General features: G+C 39.5%; 2 protein-coding genes across 3 annotated transcripts in view; one reads left to right on the top strand and one right to left on the bottom strand.

The window, feature by feature from the left end:
• Positions 1 to 3483: 3483 nt before the first annotated feature.
• Positions 3484 to 19787, bottom strand: part of EHF (ETS homologous factor) — a 53465-nt gene continuing 37161 nt past the window's right edge. Inside the window, exons 4-10 of one of the 2 annotated variants that reach the window (XM_073347938.1) lie at positions 17008 to 17253; positions 15378 to 15437; positions 12810 to 12878; positions 12650 to 12718; positions 8830 to 8889; positions 7266 to 7461; positions 3484 to 6404 (exon numbers count right to left, since the gene is read on the bottom strand). In XM_073347938.1, coding sequence (XP_073204039.1) covers positions 6305 to 6404; positions 7266 to 7461; positions 8830 to 8889; positions 12650 to 12718; positions 12810 to 12878; positions 15378 to 15437; positions 17008 to 17253 — 800 coding nt within the window. In that variant the 3' untranslated portion in view covers positions 3484 to 6304. The remainder of the gene's footprint in view (positions 6405 to 7265; positions 7462 to 8829; positions 8890 to 12649; positions 12719 to 12809; positions 12879 to 15377; positions 15438 to 17007; positions 17254 to 19787) is intronic. The other variant, XM_073347939.1, reaches the window with a different exon arrangement.
• ELF5 (E74 like ETS transcription factor 5) overlaps positions 17073 to 19787 on the top strand; it is a 96696-nt gene continuing 93981 nt past the window's right edge. The window contains exon 1 of the mRNA XM_073347935.1: positions 17073 to 17130. The gene's annotated coding sequence lies outside the window, so the exon portion shown is untranslated. The remainder of the gene's footprint in view (positions 17131 to 19787) is intronic.

The following is a 19787-nucleotide window of genomic DNA, read 5'->3' as shown; positions in this document are numbered from 1 at the left end:
ATATTTATGGCCAGACAGTGGAAGTTGAAAGAGACCACAAGCCCCTGATAGCGTTATTTAGGAAACTGCTAAACAACTGTATCTTAAGGATTCAAAGAATGATGATAAAGTTGCAAAAGTATGATTTGGTTGTGACCTACACACCCGGTAAATTCATATTCATTGCAGATATTCTTTCCAGAGCAGGGGCTCTCACAAAACTAGAGAAGACTTTAGAGACAGAGATGCAAGCCTATGTAGATCTGATTATGAAGTCTATTCCCGTAGCTAACAGGAAACTGCAACAAATAAGAAAGGTAATGGAGAAAGATGAATCATTGGGGATCCTTAAAGAAGTGATAATTAAAGGGTGGCCTGAAGAAATAAGCAGTTGCTCTCCAAGTATAAGAGACTACTGGAAATGCAGACATGAACTTATTGTGATAGATGGGGTAATTTTTCAAGGGAAATAAGGTTTTTATTCCAATGAGCCTCTGAAAAGAAATGCTATGGAAGATCCACAAGAATCATTTAGGAATTGAGAAGTGCAAACAACAAGCATGAGAGGTGCTGTATTGGCTGTGGATCAATCATGACATCACTAATGTGGTAGGAAAGTGCTTTTCCTGCTTGAAATACAAGTTTTACATATTCTTGCAGCAATCACAGTTATTAAATGGAAAAATAATATGAGGAAAGTATTTAATATGTTTTAGTTGTCTTGATTCAGCAAAGTATGTATGCTTAATGTTAAGGACATGCTTATGAGTAATCTCATCCTTATTCAGCCAAGCACTTAAGCATTTTGCAAAATCCTAATGACACATAAAGTTAACCATATGCTTAAGATCTGTACTGAACTGGGGCCTGAGTGAAGTTTAGCAGCTGAACACAAGGAGAAGCAGTCCAATGTAAGCAACTGGCTTTCCTCAGATCAGCAGCAAGTGCTCCAGAGATTAGTATGGGATATGGACCACAGTTTGAAAACATATGACTTAATAAAAAATGCACTATTGTAGGTGGAGCCATCATCTTTGTAAATTTCAGATACTGAATATATCACTTCTTTCACTGTTAGTGGGAAATTTTGTCTTATTTTTACTTATTCTCAAAGTTTAAAAAGCACTGAAATAAACATTCATCTGCAAACTTGTTTCAGTTTTTTTATTTAATAACATCCATTTAACATAGAAAGTGTTTAGAACTGTGTGGCACTTCTATGCTACATATAATATGAATAGAAACACCAAAATACCTGATAACATCTATTTTTCCATATTTAAACACTGAAGATGGAGTGAAAGGGAAGCTGAGATTATGCAATTTGATGAAGAGAGAGATGAAAATTTAACTAAGCATTTTCATGTCTATATATTTCACCAACATACATAAAGCTCTCAGGATGTTTCTTTAAGAAACTTGCTCTACTTATCTACAGAAAATATATCCTAAGAGTGATTGTTGATGTTAACACCACTTTTGACATTACTGATTTGCATGCAGCTATATAAATATAGTATAATTACTTTTTCCTATAGAGTTTTGTACATATGAAAAATTATGATACAATAAAAATCTATACATATGGTGTTAGCAGTTCTGCTGCTGCTAACCTAAAATATACATCTTTTTAAAAAGTGACTGCTCAGCTCTTTGCAATACAAAGTAAAAAGAGCAATCTCAGAAATGCTTTTTCTTTAAATAGCAATTTATATAAACATTCATATCTTCATTATCTCGCTTTGGGTAGGACTGGTTAAAATGGTTCACCTTTGCGTGGTTGCATTTGTACATGGCAGGAATCAGTCTTAAGAAATTCACTTTATCTGTGTTAGGCAAAGGCTGACATTTGTAAAACAGCAAATGTCAGATGGCTTCCTTTCTAAATCTGTGCAGTTGCAAAGTCAAATGACAAGTTTCCACTCTCAAATGACAAGTTGAACAGTGGAAAATTTTGCTTGCATGATTCTCACCTATTGGTAAAAATTCCAATGGAGGACTAGATTGCAGCTCAGGAGAAATTGCTCCCTAAATTTTATACAATACATCTCCAAGCAAAGGTCAGCTTTTTAAAATATTTGTTTTATTTTAATAGTTCATGTGTTTTGCTATATAGAACCCTAAAGACTCCCCAGATAGGTTTAGCTGCTGCTAAATAATAAATTCAGTGCCATGGAAGGGGTGACAAATGTATATTGCAATCTCATTGTTGTTTCCCTTGAGGTCTGGTGCAAAGCAGCATTACTCCAGGATATTATTACATTCGGTTGCCATGAGATCTATGTTAACCTGAGGCAGAGAACAATAATTATATTGCTACCAACACCTTACCTACCACTTCTTTATGCCTCCAAAATGAATGAAATCCTGACCCCCCCATCAAAGTCAATAGTAATTATACCATTGACTTCAGTGTGGTCAGGTTTTCACCCAAAGTGTCTCTTGTCTAAAGATTGCATTGGAGACATGGAGGACAAAAAGCATGAAGGAGATGTCAGAAAGTAACATTGAAGGTTTCTGGCACATGCATTTTATACACTGAAGGTATCATTCTGATTTGATAGCCTAGTATCTATAGCTATTCAGACCACATATGATGATAAAAAGGACAGAATGCAACCAATCAAGCTAAAAAACAAAGAGGAAATGAATGAACTGAGCAAAAGCAAATAATGCTAGGAGAAATGCCCAGTTAGAAAAAAAAATATGTTTAGAAAAAAATTGCTTTGAAGTTTTATGACCCAATTTTGTAAATAAGACGAACTTCTCTCCACCCAACTAATGAAAAGTAAAAATTGCCATGTACAGATAAAAGAAAAGGAGGACTTGTGGCACCTTAGAGACTAACCAATTTATTAGAGCATAAGCTTTCGTGAGCTACAGCTCACTTCTTCAGATGCATATCGTGGAAACTGCAGCAGGCTTTATATATACACAGAGAATATGAAACAATACCTATTCCCACCCCACTGTCCTGCTGGTAATAGCTTATCTAAAGTGATTTCCAGCACAAATCCAGGTTTTCTCACCCTCCACCCCCCCACACAAATTCACTCTCCTGCTGGTGATAGCCCATCCAAAGTGATAACTCTTTACACAATGTGCATGACAATTAAGCTGGGCTATTTCCTGCATAAATCCAGGTTCTCACATCCCCCCCACCCCCATACACACACAAACTCACTCTCCTGCTGGTAATAGCTCATCCAAACTGACCACTCTTCAAGTTAAAATCCAAGTTAAACCAGAACATCTGGGGGGGGGGGGGTAGGAAAAAACAAGAGGAAACAGGCTACCTTGCATAATGACTTAGCCACTCCAAGTCTCTATTTAAGCCTAAATTAATAGTATCCAATTTGCAAATGAATTCCAATTCAGCAGTTTCTCGCAGGAGAGTGAATTTGTGTGGGGGGGTGGAGGGTGAGAAAACCTGGATTTGTGCTGGAAATCACTTTAGATAAGCTATTACCAGCAGGACAGTGGGGTGGGAATAGGTATTTTTTCATATTCTCTGTGTATATATAAAGCCTGCTGCAGTTTCCACGATATGCATCTGAAGAAGTGAGCTGTAGCTCACGAAAGCTTATGCTCTAATAAATTGGTTAGTCTCTAAGGTGCCACAAGTCCTCCTTTTCTTTTTGCGAATACAGACTAACACGGCTGTTACTCTGAAACATGTACAGATAATTGATATTGACAGCTCTGGCATGCACTGTGCAGGAGGTGGTGTAATGGTTTGATGTATCCTGTGCATACAGGTAACAAACTGGGCTCTTGTGTTTTCTGTAGGGTGTTGGTAAGCACATTTTAGTGCCTTTTCTATTGATCCTCCCTTAACTCTGGGTTTCAACTCTATATTCTTTTACAGCCTTCTTCCCTTCAAACTAGAAACCTGCAGAACTAGTACCTCAGGCTCAACCCTGTTGGGTTTCAAGCATGTTTGGATTTGGACCCAATGGATGCCCAGGGAGACAGATATTGCCCGGGCAGATGTAACCTTAATAATTTTCCTGCTATTTTCCCGATAGCTCTTGCTTCTACATTAACATAGCTGTGGTAGCATTCTTGTCTCACTGTTTTTTGTTTTGTTATGTTTTTTTGTACAGCCTCTGACTCTCATCGTTGACCTTTTTTTTTTTTTTTTTTGCAATATACCCACCCCTAAAAAAAAGTTAATTAGAATCTATCTCAGTTTCTTACTTCCTCCATCATCATCTCAGATTGGATCCTAACCTCACCCTTTTACAAAATCCTGATCCTCAGCATCCCTTCTGTTTCCAATGCCATGATACAGGGCTGCCTCCACTTTTTTTACTTCCCTGCATTCTGAAATGTTTGATGTGTTAAGGAAGAGATTTTAACCAAGAGCAAATGAGAGCTCGAAGTGCATGCTCATTCCCTGTACGGCATGATTGCCACGAGAGAAGGGTCAAAACTACAAACCCAGACCTGAACTTCCCCAATCTGAATATGATTGGTATGAGCTCGTTTCTAATTATTACAATGTGTAGAGAGAGTTTTTCATCCAACTGAGAATCACAGGAAGAAGTGACAGATATTACAAAAAAGTAGACGCTCCCTTGCTAACAGTGTTTGGGAAATACTGGGTGAAATCATAGAGTAAGTGCAATGGTGCTTTGCATTCCTTGGCAGTGTTCTGGAAGCTCCTTCTCAGGTGAACTTTTGCCTGCCAGAGGGAACAGCGGGCCTTAATTTAAAGAAATTACGACTCCCTCCCTGCACTCATTCACCACCAAGTTAGCTTTTCTGCCTTGCACTGTTCCCACCAGCCCACCCTCAATGCTTGTCTAATCCCTCTCCAGTTTCTCCCATATGCTCTCAAATGTTTTAAACCACCACTGGAAAACATTTTTCTCTATTTCTAGTTGGATACGGTAACCTTTGATGCATCTGCAATTTGAACAGTTGTTTCCTTTAAATAAGTTTGCCTGTTAGATGTGTCTTTTTTTTATGGCTTTTGATCCTTGAGGCTATGTCAGCCTAGCAGTCCACCTCAAAGTAGGAAAAAAATCTAGGGCCCTTATCATGGGACATGCTGCGTGCTTGCTGGCATTAATGAAGATAGAGGGCATTCAGCACCAGGCAGGAAGTACTTTAGCACCTTGCAGGATCCAGTCCTAACCAATATAAGAGCTATTATAAGTTCTCCAAAGAAATGCACATAGTCACACAATGCTTTCCCTGCAGTTCACTACTGTTACTATCATAAACTAACTGAAGATAAACCCAGCATCTGAAGTAACTGAAGCAAAGGGAGGCCAGCCAAATGTTAAGATACTCAGAAATTGATAGGAGAGATGGAACACTTGTTATTGGACAACAAAATTACAACCCAGGTGATTATGGAACATTTGCTTCTATAAGTATCTCCACAAGGAACAAACATTTAATAATGGGCTCTCTTGAAAGGGAAAGTATAACAGAATCCAGTGGCTGGAAATTGAAGCTAGACAAATTCAGACTGGAAATAAGGTGTACATTTTTAATAGTGAGTGTAATTAACCACTAGAATAATTTACCAAGGGTTGTGGTGGATTTTCCATCACTGACAATTTTTAAATCAAGATTGGGTATTTCTCTAAAAGATCTGCTCTAAGAATTATTTTGGGGAAGTTTTATGGCCTGTGTTATACAGGAGGTCAGACTAAGTGATCACAATGGTCCCTTCTGGCCTAGGAATCTATTAAAACCACCACATGGCTCAGAGATGCTTACTATGTTATCCACTCAAAGTTCACTTTTTAAGTGTACTAACATGCTCCAGCATGTTCAGCTGTTGTGGGATAGCTACATGAGGCAGATGCTTTTCAGCCTCATGCATGCAGTCGTATGTTACTTCATACTCCACAGGTATCCACAGTTGAAATAATATGATCTGAACTGAACAATCACCCGGGAGTCCTCTTACAAAGATAAGCAACATTGGAAATCATTATTTTTCACAGGCTGCCTTATTTTAAATTATTTTACTCATAAAAATACGTAATGCCCCATGATTCCCCCCTTTATTTGCATGACTCACAGCATTGTCATAAATCACATTACTCCTACACTATATAAAAAAAAAACTTCATAAAATGGGAAAATTAATCACAATCATAGTTACCATATATCACAGAAAACTGTGTACATTTTTTCCCCATACAGGACATACTTCAACTAAAATAATTTTGACACCAATGATAGTGTTCCTTCTTCCTGTTAGAAGTAGTTTTTTTTCCCTCATTTTGGTACATAAATAGAAGGGAATAGTCTTTGAAATATTTACATCCAGAAGATTTTGCTGCTGTTTTTGTTGACATCTTCAATTCTCATTTTCTCTCCAGCCACCGGCATTCTTTCCAAATTTATAGACTAATCTCCGGCCATCCACACGCTCCAGTATTTCTCTTTTGTAATAGTATCTGTCAAAAGAAAAACACAGAAATAGATTTGATACTAGACATTGGAGCTGAGAATAGTCATTAAGGGACACTGTCAACTAAGAAATCACACTTGTAACTGAACATGTTTTACCTACTATTATTACAAATAATATCTAAGGTTATTGTGACTGAAAGAGATTAGAGAAAACATCTTATCTCTTTTTTATTTTACTTCGTTTTAGTTTATACATTTGACTGCACCTTGGTAGACTCTGCCACTTTTCAGAGCACCAGCTCATAGCTTATTCAGTGTTGCCAACTCTTGCAATTGTATTGCAAGTTTCATGATATTTGACATTTCTGTAAAAATGCCAGCTTCTGGAATCCCGTGATCAGGTAAGAATCTCAGCTTTCATTTACAACAAAAAAGAAGTTTCTAGCCCTACTGGGTGTGAAGAAAAGTTTGAAAATGTGAAAATCAAAAGGATCCCATGATTCTTAAGCCAGTCTTATTATTTTGGTGGGCTTGACTTATGTTCAGGTTGGCAATAGTGCTTAGGCATTGCTTAGGCCCAAATTAAACCGTTTGGGTTTAGCAGTGACAAGTCCTTGAGCTGGTTCCTTTGCAGAGGGGTGAGTTTTACCTTTTGTGTTTTACCTTCTATATCAGTTAGTTTCACCTGTTTGTGTGGCTTGTTCACACAGCAACAAGGGAGACAAAAACACTTTAAAAAATAAGAAAATGTATTTATAACTGCCTCAAAATCAATAAGGGAACTCAGATGGCAGGTGTAGCCAATGAAACTGCTTTTAACTAATTTTTTAAAATAAACAAAATTCCAAATGGATGCAATATCTCTTTAATTATTTGAGGATTCATGTTTTCTCAACTCATGCTACCTCATGGCCCGGCTGAGTTTCTCATAAGTCATGCTGCTATTGTTTTTCTTCTTTCCCCAGAGCTGAGCCACCGCCTCAGATTTTAAGAACCTGAAGACACCTTCAGATCGGTCTTCCCACTTTATTAATCCTGGGTTCTTCTCTGAATTCAGGAGAATATCTCTGATAAATTCCCAGAGGTGAGTTCCTCGAGGATCTGAAAGAAGATGGAAGAAACAGAAAGACTTTCTCTGGGGTATTTTTTTGTTTTTGTTTTATTTTCGTATGGTAGGTTGCTCACAGAAAATGACTTGTCTGCCAAGAAACCATAATCTGACTATGCCTCCAGACTTCCATGTATGTTGTCTGAGATGTGTAAAGCAGTAATCTAAGAGGCAAGGTGGGTGAGGTAATACCTTTTATTTGACCAACTTCTGATAGTGAGAGAGGCAAGCTTTCGAGCCACTCAGAGCTCTTCTTCAGGTCTGGGAAAGGTACTCTAAGCGTCTCAGCTAAATGCAAGGTGGGACAGATTGTTTAGCATAAGTACTTAGCACATAGTCTAAGGGACCATTCAAGGTAAAAAGCTTGTCTCTGTCACCAATAGAAGTTGGTCCAAAAAAAGATTGTACCTCACCCACCTTGTGTCTCTCATATTCGGGGACCAACACAGCTACAACTACACTGCATAAAGCAGTAATCTTGACATTTCTCAAATTGAGGTTATCTTCAGAATAGCTCCTCACAGATTTGCATATCTCAGTAAGGTTGCAGCAAAATACTGCACCGACTCACCCTCAGAAACTTGCATGCAACACAGAGAAATGGCGCCTAAGCCAGTCTTTATTTCATATTTCAAAGCCCAGCTCTTTGCATTAATCCTATCAAGTGTGTACCCTGTTGAAGCCACATACCTCAGACCACTGCTCTGTTGCTTAATCCTTCTACACCATGACTTTTGGCACTTATACCCATTCAGGAAGGAAGAGCACTTGGAGTGATTTGCCCAGAAAGCTGTGGCGTTCTCCCCTACTAAAGACTAAGGAGGAGATTTTCATGACTCATTTGCCGAAATATTTGGATGGAAATATTTGCACAACCATGGTGTAACCTTCCCTTAAATCTCCATAGTGGATGTGGATAATGAATCCTTCCTTAGTGGAGGGACAAGCCCAGGGCATTGCAAGGATTGAATTTCTCAGAGAGGAGTTCGTTCTGGTGGCCAAGGCATCTCCTAACTTCTTTTCAACACAGCAATCATGTTTTAAAGGAGGACACAGTAAACATTCATCTAATTCTGTGTTTCTGAAAGGTCCTTATTGATTAGAGCATTATTTGGAACCTCTACTCTACCCTGGACAAAGCCAACTCAAACAATGGGAGCAAAGTATAACAGAGAGAAACAGTTGGTCAGGTCCTCAGCTGGTGTAAATCAGTGTAGCTCCATTTGACCCATATGCTTTGAAACTGGGCTCTTTTTTTTTTTTTTTTATTGCTTCCTTCCTTCCCAAAACTTGAACCTAAGCTTATACTGTCTCTGGGCCGTTAATCAAGCCACCAGTGTTGCCATAAGCAGTTGACTTACTGTGCTTCTTGGTGTGGGACTTTGGGGGATGATCTTGTGTTTTTTTCTCATCTGAAGACTCTGCAGAGGATGAAAATGAAACCATTCTAATAAACTTGGCTAAAGGTTTTCTGTTGACTAGCAGATTAAAACATAACCTCAAAAATGAATAAGTGCCTGTTTTAAAGATAATCAGCTTTCAAAAAGTAAATGAGTAATCCAGAGAGATATTTTTGCTTTCTGAGTTATATTTTAATCAGCCAGGCTACACATCACAAAGAGATCATTGATGAATAAAGGACAAATACAGAGGTATAGAGTTGACTCTGGAAATGTTAATTAGATTAACAAATACCTCACCCCATGTCCCTTGCACCATGTATGTCAGAGTGAAAAATAAGAGGATCATATCTATAAAAGCAATCCAGAATTCTCCCATTATGGCCCAGACTTTGCTGTAGCATGTAACTTTGGGGGCTTTTTTGTTTGTTTGATTGTTTGTTTGTTGTTCTATAGATGATCTAATGTGAATTGTATGTACTGGTACAAATGTAATGTACACCCACCTGCCTAAATGCAGAATTATCTGACAAGGCATTGTTCTTAAGAAAATAAATACAAGCCGAGTAGTCCCAGAACTCAAGCCAGTGTTGTTAGGAATTTTTGACACCTGGGCACATATATTTTATTTTTACAGCTATAAGCCACAAGAATATGCTGCTTCTCATCAGTGCAACATTTTTGCCTGTAAACACTCTTAAAAGGCATCAGATTTCTAGCTAAGCCATTCCTCAGAAACTAAGAATAAAGAAGTCGTATTTATTCATTTCTTATCACCTAGCTAGAAGATGATATTTCTGTGTTTAGTAGTCATCTTCTTGGAAATTAACAAAATCTGAATCTATTACTGACATTAACACAAAAGGTTTCTTATAATCAGGCTGAGAACTTTCACAAGGTCTATGAGACAATTTTAATTATAAGTCCCTCTTGCGCTTGCTCTGCAGGATATTTAGTGCCTGAATTCCATAAATGCTTAAGACCCATGCATGTTTTTCCAGTGGCTAAGTATTCACAATTACCATAATTTTGCATAGAAAGCAGGAATTTACATGTGCAAATGACTTAATGTAAATATCTATTTGCATAAAATCTTGCCTGATTTGCACATGCATCTGCAATAATTGCATGTAAAAAAATGGGTGCAAAAATATTTACAGACATACTGTACTCTACATCAATTGGAAATATGAACTCAAAAGTAAGGTTCTCCAAAAAACTGAATATTAGGTCTGGGTGCAGGCCTGAAATATTGAAAAAAAAAATCATTTCAGGTCAGCCTGGGTGAAAGTGTTGTGAAATTTTTAGTGAACCAAAATGTTCAAAAAAATTAATTTCAATGTTGAGTGTTTTTAATACATTTTAAATTATTTTTAAAATTTCCCAAAACAAAGGCAAAATGTTTCATTTCATAAATGCTGAAATGAACCCTTTCTGACATTTTTGGAAAAAAACATTCTGACCAAAACAATTTGCCAAAATGGGTCTAAATTTGTGAATGGTTTCGGTTAACCCAATTTTGCATTTTTGTATCTGTGAAACATTTTTTTCACCCAAGCTTTTGCTCAGCTCTACTCAGGGAAGAGAGGACAGTCCCTGCCTACCCTGTTTTAAATCTGATATAGCATGGTCTTGACCTACAGCTGCAAATCAGCTCTGGGCTCATTTTATATATCCTGCCCACTTTCAGAGAGTCCACTGTTTACTTGCCTGCCCACTTTCAGAGAGCACCAGCCACTGATCGAAGTCACTGAGCTTGTCAACTGTATATCAAAAGTCAGTGGGACTTTTGTCTTGTTTAAGGACTGCAGGGTCAGGTCCTTAATTTGTGGGTAGTTTTACCTAAAAATACGATTATTAAAAAAACCACCTGATTTTAGAATCCCCTAAATTACCTTAAAATGGCTTTGGTGTGTTCGACTTAGCTGGTAATTTATTCAATGAAAGTCAGTTGCCTTCTACTTAGTGATTTATTCCTTATTACACTTGTGTAAACAGCCTCCCATTCTGCCTTTACTCTTCCACGGCGCCCTGTTCTGAGCACACACCATTAGAAGGCTGGGGCTTGACAGATGAAAAGAATTATGATGCAGTTTCAACCTTGCAAAACTTGTGACAAAAGATTTCACATTATTTGCATATGATTCAGAATGAGCTACTTCTTTACGGGATATACAAATTTAGTTTTTACAACAGGCTGTGCCCTTGGCGAGACACCCTAACTCTAGGCTCAACAAGTCAGCGTATAAACACACCAAGCCAAGAATCTTGCTGATTCCCAGCACTGTCAGAAAGCTCTGAAGAGCTGGCAGGCATTTTATGAGAATGGGCATTGGCAAGAGAAAGAGCAATTGGATTTGGTGGGGTTTTTTAACATTTATTGCTGAATACATTTGTTTAAACCGCACATCACCTTGTCGAGCCTTGCTGTGCTTCTAGGTGAGGGCCACGCTTATGCTCTAATAAATTAGTTAGTCTCTAAGGTGCCACAAGTCCTCCTGTTCTTTATGCAGATACTGTTACTGTAATCTGCCCTTTAATTGTGTCAGGTGAATTTAAGGACGAGGGCCCAGTGGGCAAATGAACTGGATAGCACCCAGCATGAGTCTCAGTGGGGAGCTGCGGTGGCAGTGGAAGGAGTGTAGTCCCATTGCATGTCTTCTTTCCATCTCTTCCCCATATCCGGTTCTTTCACCTTTCTTTTCTCTCTTTCTCTCTCTCACCCTGATATTTTTCTACCTTTGATTCTTTTTCAGTATTTGTTTCTCTTTGGATTACTTTCTCTTTTCCCCCTTTTCTTTCCTTATGTTTTCTCTCCTTCTTCCCCATGTTCCCTCAAGAGTCCTTGCTTCTTGTCTATATCGACTTTTTCTTCTCATCTTTCTCCTTCCTTCTCTCTCTTCTTCCCTTCTTCTACCAATTCTCCAATCACTCTTCCTTTCTTCTCTTCTCATCAGTTCTCTCTCTCCTCTTTCCTCACTTCCTGCCCACTGCTGCCACTAAGACACCATCCTCTAAATCATGCTTGCCATATTTTCATGTGTCCACCCACCACCACCCATTTATGCTTTTACCACTCTCTACTCCCCACGCACCTGTCATTCACCCACTATCACACTTGCCTACAAAAAGGCAGATTATATTCTTGTTACATCCTCTTTATACTGCTCAGGAGGTGCAAAGAGGCCATCAAAGGGGTAAAATGGCATGCTGTGGACATGATGTGCAGAGACACCATAGGGCTGGAGTAGGTGATCCACTGAAGCTGTGGGAAAGCTGCCTGGGAAGTATGTCCGGGAAGACCCGCTGCTCTGGGGCAGTTCCCAGACATACTTATGCCTGCCCTATGGCCGCTCTGTGCTGATGTAACACCATATCTGGCCATTGATACCTGAATATATATATGAATCACTTTTCTCACCGCTGAAATGCACTTCTGAGGTTGTGCACAGCCACACTACACAACAGGTTATGACAGAATAGGGACATCTTATCTTTCTAACACTGTCTCTTCCACCTTGAGTCAGGAAAAGACATGGGGAGTCACCCTGAGGTTACTGATTATCTGAAGTTCTTTTTTCTCGACAAAGAGAGGAGAGCCGTGCACCTTTCAAATAACTATTTAGTTAGGATCGCTAAAGTAACTAATATCAACATCAATATTGCTTGGATTAAAACTACTGGATACCTACACTCAGACCTGCAACAGAAGCCTTTCATATAGCAGTAATTCTAGGGTGTGTGACACAAATGATCAGCAATAGAATTAAGAGATTCTTACCAAGAGGCTGGTGACTGGTAGTAGTTGTGGAAATCTGTTCACGACAGAAAGTTTTACTGTCCAATAACTCTGGAGATTAAAAAGAAAAAGTTTAACGTTAACATCCTCTTACCACAATAAAACACTTTATAAATGCCTGAAGCATTGTGATGTTAGTTACCTACTGTGCTACCATAACCACTGTCATACAAATAATTCTCTTCTTTCCAGGAGGCCATTAAAGACGGATCTGAAGATAGGGACCAAAAGGAAAGTCTGTATCAGTAAAAGAATACTATGCAGCAGTGAGGTGAGTAACAATGAGACACTGAACCAGTAGGAATAAGAGAAAGGTGACAAATAAAAGACCACGGGGAAAAAAACATGCAAGTTGCTACACCATAGACTGTTACATTCACCCATGCCATTTGTACACTAGGGCAAATTTGTTAATACAGAATATTTATTTTTTAAAAATACTTTGTCTTGGCCTGAATTTTTCTATTCTCTCAGGTAATATTTCAACTATGTGTGTTCCAATGGAAGATCAGTTTCTCTTCCTGACCCATCAGTGAAGTGTGTGACGTTATACTTTGTTGCTACAGAAATGATTGCATCCTCAACAATTCAGCATTCTAGTAGAATTGAAGAAATTAAGGTTTATTCTTTGTTTGTATTATGGTGGTTCCCCGAAGCCCTCACTGAGGCCAGGGCTCCCTTTGGTTAGGTGACATATCAGTTCATAGAAAAAAACATGATATAACTGAAAGTTCAATCTTCTATGTGGGTCCCATTTTATATTATTAGATACCAATGCAGAATCTCTATTGAGGATCATACTGAGGGCCTGTTGCTAAACTTACATATATCCTTAACCTAAAGGACATTTTATTGGGCACAAAATGCATAACCCATGAATATGGAAGATTTTTAAAGCCACCCTTAGACTCATAGTGCTCCATACAATACAAGGAAAATTCAATGGAATGTTATAATAGCAGACTCATAACCTGCACACATTTGATTTTCTTGTCAGCAGCTGGTGAAATCATAATGCTTTTTGCATTACAACTTTTCAGGCCAGAGAAGTTAAGTTTGTCTTTCTTTCTCTTTCAAAATCAAAGGCAATGAAGCATAAGACTCAAATTTGGGATTTATTTATTTTTTCAAGTTAATGCAATTGGAAACTGAAAATGAGTCACTAGCTAAATCATCTTGTTTGGCTGCGTTAACATTTATGACATGGGAATTTAGCAGGCATTCAAACTTATAGCTACATGTTGGGGCATCCTGAGCCCATGTTCTTACAGTAGCACACACCCTTTTCTTGTTTGGACATCTGATCCACCGACTGTTGTCTCTGAAAATAAACCTTACCCAGCTAAAGCTTGTGGGGATTATTTGGCCTCACGCTTACAGCTATGCCAGCATCCACACTGAGGCAACCTTCCTTGACTTAGTAGGACCAGATAGGATTCCCCTCTGAACCCACCAACTTCATTTCTATCTCATCACAAGGAGCTGGCTTGTAGCCATATCAAGTTCTCCCATCCTCAAGAAAGTTGCACGCCCAGCCCCTGCCAGCTCATGGACATACTGACTGCGCCTGGATAATTGAACCTGGGCTTTTCATGTGGCAATGAGCAGAGAATCACCACAGCCCCACTGCACCAGCCGCAATCCAGCAATAGTTTTTAATAGTGGAGAAGTGGCCACCATAAAAAAAAAAGGGAATACACAAGGCTTTAAAATTTGCACAGTCTGTAGATGAATACTTTGTGAAGACCTTGTGTATCTCTACTGAGGGGTGGATTAAGACTTAATCAGGCCAAGATCCACAACGATATTGGGGATTCCTCCTCAGAGATATTTTCTTTCTCATCCAGAAGACCTTTCCTTTCTCCAACTCAAATACAGTCAACTCCCCTCCAGCAGAAAGCCAACCTGTAGCTATACACAGGACGGTTACCTGCTACTCTACCCCTGTGTCTTATTGTTCTGTCTGACCCAGCTCTGACCAAGGGGAACATATACCAAAGACCCTAAATTCCTGCCTTGATCTGTGCCTAGCTGTATTCTATGCCACAGGGAAAAGGCAATAGACCTATGAATGAAATAGGCTGTCAGTGTTTGTCTGAAACACTCCACGCTATAAGCTGGTGTTGATTCTTCTGGGAAATAGTAAGTAGGTATGCCAGTGGCTCATTAACACACCCACATATAAGGGACTTGAGAGTGGCTATGTAGAGAGAAGATCTGGAATGTGAGCTGAGCCATTCTTGGAAAGGAACCCTGAAAATGGCCAAAGTTGAGGAGAAGACTTGAGCTTGATTTTGTGTTGTTCCATTGTCATTCTTTTTAACAATGAAACCAAGCCCCAGGGAGGAAGTTATGAGCCACTACAAATTGTGCAAACTGTCTTTGGAGGAAGGCAATGAAGACACTGGACATGTGACATTTTAGAGGTCTCCTAACTGAGTAACCCTATGCAATCTAGTGCTTCTGGTACCATGTGAAACCTCAGAGATTCAGTAAAGAGAATTTACTGACATTTTTAAAAGCTCAGTTTTAATTTCATTACCATTATTTAATGACCTCTTCTCTGGAAAACAGACTTGTTTTGGTATTTAAGTGAAGCTGTTACTAAAACATCCACTATGAACTTTATCTTAGCAGCTATTTTCCTTGATCATTGACACCCAAGTAAAGTCAAGTTACCTGGTACACCATAACAACTGCTATTACTCACCTGTTTGTTCTGTTTTAACAACGACATTATGTGATGGGTACATTTCACTGCCACACTGACCTGCAAGAGATTGCATGGGAGAGGGGAGGTGTAATTATGCACACTGCACACAAAGGAAAGATAGGGCTTCAAGCAGGGATCAATACCAAAGGGCTAATTTTTAAAAGACATGAGGACATACACACACACATACACACACACACATCCTCTTCCACACCCTGTGAACTCCTCATTTAACTTCTTAGTGTGAATCTGCTAAATTACTATGCTATGACTGGAAATGGGAAGTGTCTGGTGGATGGATAGAAGAAAGGAAGGAAGAGTCTATCATTGTTACCTTACTACGTCTATTTCAGAGACAAGACGGGTGAGGTAATATCTTTTATGGGACCAACTTCTGTTGAGCGAGTGAGAGAGGGTGAGAGAGACAAGCTTTCGAGGCACACAGAGCTCTTCTTCAGCTCTGGGAAAGGTACTCTGTGCATCACAGCTAAATGCAAGGTGGAACAGATTGTTTGGCATAAGTAGTTAGCACGTATTCTAAGGGACCAGTCAAGGTAGAGTGGCCCATTAACACCCCAGAAGTCATAGGACAAAAAGAGGGGTTAGTGGATTACAGATTGTTGTAATAAACCATAAATCCAGTGTCTCTGTTCAGTTCATGATTTTTAGTGTCTAGCAGAATTATGAAGTTAAGCTCCCAAGCTCATCTTTTGAAAGTGTTGTGCAGGTTTCCTTTGTGGATGAGGACTCATAGGTCAGATATAGAGTGAGTGTTTTGTGACTTGTTCACCCACAGGTAATAGGGTGTTTTTGTCTTTTATCATTTTCCTGTGTCATTTCATTCGAGAGGGTAGTGATTGTCTGGTTTCACCCACATAGTTGTTATTGGGGCATTTAGTGCACTGGATGAGGTACGCCGCATGTTGTGATATGGACTGTGTAGGATCCATGGATCTTGAAAGGTGTATTGTGGGGGGTGTTGATCATTGTAGAGCGGAGATATGTCTACAGGTTTTGCATCTGTTGTTCTGGAAGGGGCTGGTGCCGCTTTAAGTTGATGTATTTCTCTCTCACCAATGGAAGTTGGTCCAATGAAAGATATTACTTCACCCTCTCTAATGTCTTGGGACCAACACAGCTACAACTACCCTGCATACATCTATTTCAGTCATTTAACAGAATGAGTTGCCTTCTTGCTACATGAGGCCTCAAAAGCACGGAGGGGAGTTCTACATTTCTGCACACCTATGAATCTCCTGAGCATCAGTGGGTTACAGAGCTCCTTTCTGTAATATAAGAATGTGGGCTACTTGTTAATAAAGAAAAACTTTGTCTTTATTGATAAAACATCCCATTTTTTTTCATGGTCTTTCCCCAGTACTGCTAAATTGACTAATGTCTTGTAGATCAGGTAAGACCTTAGTAAAGTGGGGGATAACCAGGAGTTTCAATCCTGTGTCTCTTAGGAGCTCAGCAGCAATGAAGTTGCACTCTTGGGAAACTCTTAAACCCCTCACGAGCAGAGCTTCAGTCACTGCAAGGCTGAGGAACATAAGTGGCCTTAGATCAAACCCAGAATTCACAAAATTGTGGTTGCAGTCCTGTCCATGCACTAGTGTATATTTACCATTCCATTTTAGGTGCTGAAGGTTGCTGTAAAGAAGTTGGCCGGCTCTCCCAGCTGCCTGGGTGAATTCGTGCAAAGTCATGCTGCATAGGTGTTCGCCATCGATGTCAAAGTCCTGGAAAGGTATGCAGTTGGCATCCAGCTGGTTGGTATCCAGGAAATGCTGTAGCCACTCCCACACCTGGTACTTGGTCCAGTATTGAGGGTGTATCTCATGCCACTGAGTTCCATAGAAACTGCCAGGCACTGGAAAGAGAAATGTTACGAATTTACTCTATCTGTTAACACAACAGTAATACCAAGATAGAATGTCTGTGTACCGTGTACAGGAAAGAAAGCATGGTCTAGTCCTTAAAGCACATCACTGGAAGCCAGCAGATCTTAATTCTCTCTCCAGTCCCTAACACTAACTTGCTGATTATCCTTGAGCAAGTCACTTCAGTGCTCTTTGACTCAGCTTCTCGATCTGTAAAATGGAAAGAATCAAACTAACGTAGGTTACTGGGGTATTGTGGGGATTAATTCATTCATGTTTGTAACATGCTTTCATATTCTTGGGTGGAAGGCTCTACCAGTGGGAAAAATATTAGAGCATAGATGTATTGACGCCCACATGGGAAAAGGCACCTTTGATGTATGTATAATAATGATGGGCCAAATCCTGCAGTTCTTGTTTAGGCAAAACTCCCTTTGAGATGAGTGGGAGTTTGGCTTGAATAAGTACGGAACAAATGCTGAATATGAACTTCAGTATTTAGCCCAATAATGACCAAATAAATGTATATTTAAAGGTATATTATTACGTAGTAAAATCTATCATATATAACCACCACCAACATCAGCTGTATAGCAGAGCTGGCATCCAAGGCAGAGAAACAAATCATGCCTTGTGTTTGGAGATACCTCAAAGAGATCTCTTAATATGCAAGGCTCCCTAATTTGTTCCTCAGAGGTTTTACTGAATATCTAAATTCTTTGTTGATTGGCCAAATCCTCCAGAACAGCCTCTGTTATGTTCTTTCATGACAGTAATTTGCATTAAAAATGCTAGAATCTGAGTACGCAAAAAGGATTTGTGCCTGCCAATGGGGTAATGAGATGTCAATATTTACAGATGATACCAAGCTGAGAGGGATTGCAAGTGCTTTGGAGGATAGGATTAAAACTCAAAATGATCTGGACAAACTGGAGAAATAGTCTGAAGTAAACAGGATGAAATTCAATAAGTACAAATTCAAAGTACTCCACTTAGGAAGGAATAATCAGTTGCACACACACAAAATGGGAAATGACTGCCTAGGAAGGAGTACTGCAGAAAGGGATCTGGGGGTCATAGTGGATCACAAGCTAAATATGAGTCAACGGTGTAACACTGTTGCAAAAAAAGCAAACATCATTCTGGGATGTATTAGCAGGAGTGTTGTAAGCAAGACACAAGAAGTAATTCTTCCGCTCTGCTCCACGCTGATTAGGCCTCAACTAGAGTATTGTGTCCAGTTCTGGGCGCCACATTGCAGGAAAGATGTGGACAAATTGGAAAAAGTCCAGAGAAGAGCAACAAAAATGATTAAAGGTCTATAAAACATGACCTATGAGGGAAGATTGAAAAAAATGGGTTTGTTTAGTCTGGAGAAGAAAAGACTGAGGGGGGAACATGATAACAGTTTTCAAGTACATAAAAGATTTTTACAAGGAGGAGGGAGAAAAAATTGTTCTTCTTAACCTCTGAGGATAGGACAAGAAGCAATGGGCTTAAATTGCAGCAAGGGCGGTTTAGGCTGGACATTGGGAAAAACTTCCTAACAATCAGGGTGGTTAAGCACTGGAATAAATTGCCCAGGGAGGTCGTGGAATCTCCATCACTGGGGATTTTTAAGAGCAGGTTAGAAAAATACCTGTCAGGGATGGTCTAGATAATACTTAGTTCTGCCTTGAGTGCCTAGATGACCTCTTGAGGTCCCTTCCAGTCCTATGATTCTATGTCCTAATTTACCAAGGCGAGTGCAAGCACCACGAGTGATTGCTGGGAGTACTGCATGTGGTACGGGGAGGAGAGCAACAATCCTGCACGGACTTGACCACTTGTGGGCTGTCTAATCTCCGACAGAAGGACTCGAATGGAAAGTAATTCAATGAGAGGCAACTCATAGCCTGATTTCTACCTCTGGCAGTTTAGGAATCCTGAGATTTGTGTGTGCAAAAGTTAGTGTGCACAATGTAGTGGTGAAAATATTAACTACGTGATGTATAGTAATACATCTAATATATAATAACAAATATTAATATTAATATGTATGCAGTGTTGTAAATTTGCACAGCACTTTACACACACACACACCAGACCTTATTCACATTGACCAGTAACCTCTTCTGTAAATGAGACTATTCACAGTGTCAGGAACTACTCAGTGAATAAACATATCAGAGTCTGGCCCTGAGAAAGAGACATATTTCCTGCCCTAAAGAGTTTACAACCTAGATAAGCCAGGACAAGCACACACAAGGCAGGAGAGGGGATGATGTGTTGGGATTGTTCGTGCGGAAAAGAACAAAAACAGGACTGCTTGAAGAGGTGGGGTTGAAGGAAGAATTTGAAGCAGGAAAGAGACGGTGCTTGGAAAACGAGGACAATGAGATGGTTCCAGACATAGTCTATAGTATGAAAAAAAGCATGAGGTGAAACTTGGGGAAAGGAAACAAACTATTATTGGAAAGGGCACAGGGGAAGTAGTGGGAAATGAGAACAGATGCAGATAGGGCCTTCGAGATGAGGATAGGGA

Source organism: Lepidochelys kempii, chromosome 6 (assembly GCF_965140265.1).
Source record: "Lepidochelys kempii isolate rLepKem1 chromosome 6, rLepKem1.hap2, whole genome shotgun sequence".
In the NCBI taxonomy this organism is placed as follows: domain Eukaryota; kingdom Metazoa; phylum Chordata; order Testudines; family Cheloniidae; genus Lepidochelys; species Lepidochelys kempii.
Note: the sequence above shows the minus strand (reverse complement) of the source record. Positions and strands in the feature narration are given on the sequence as shown.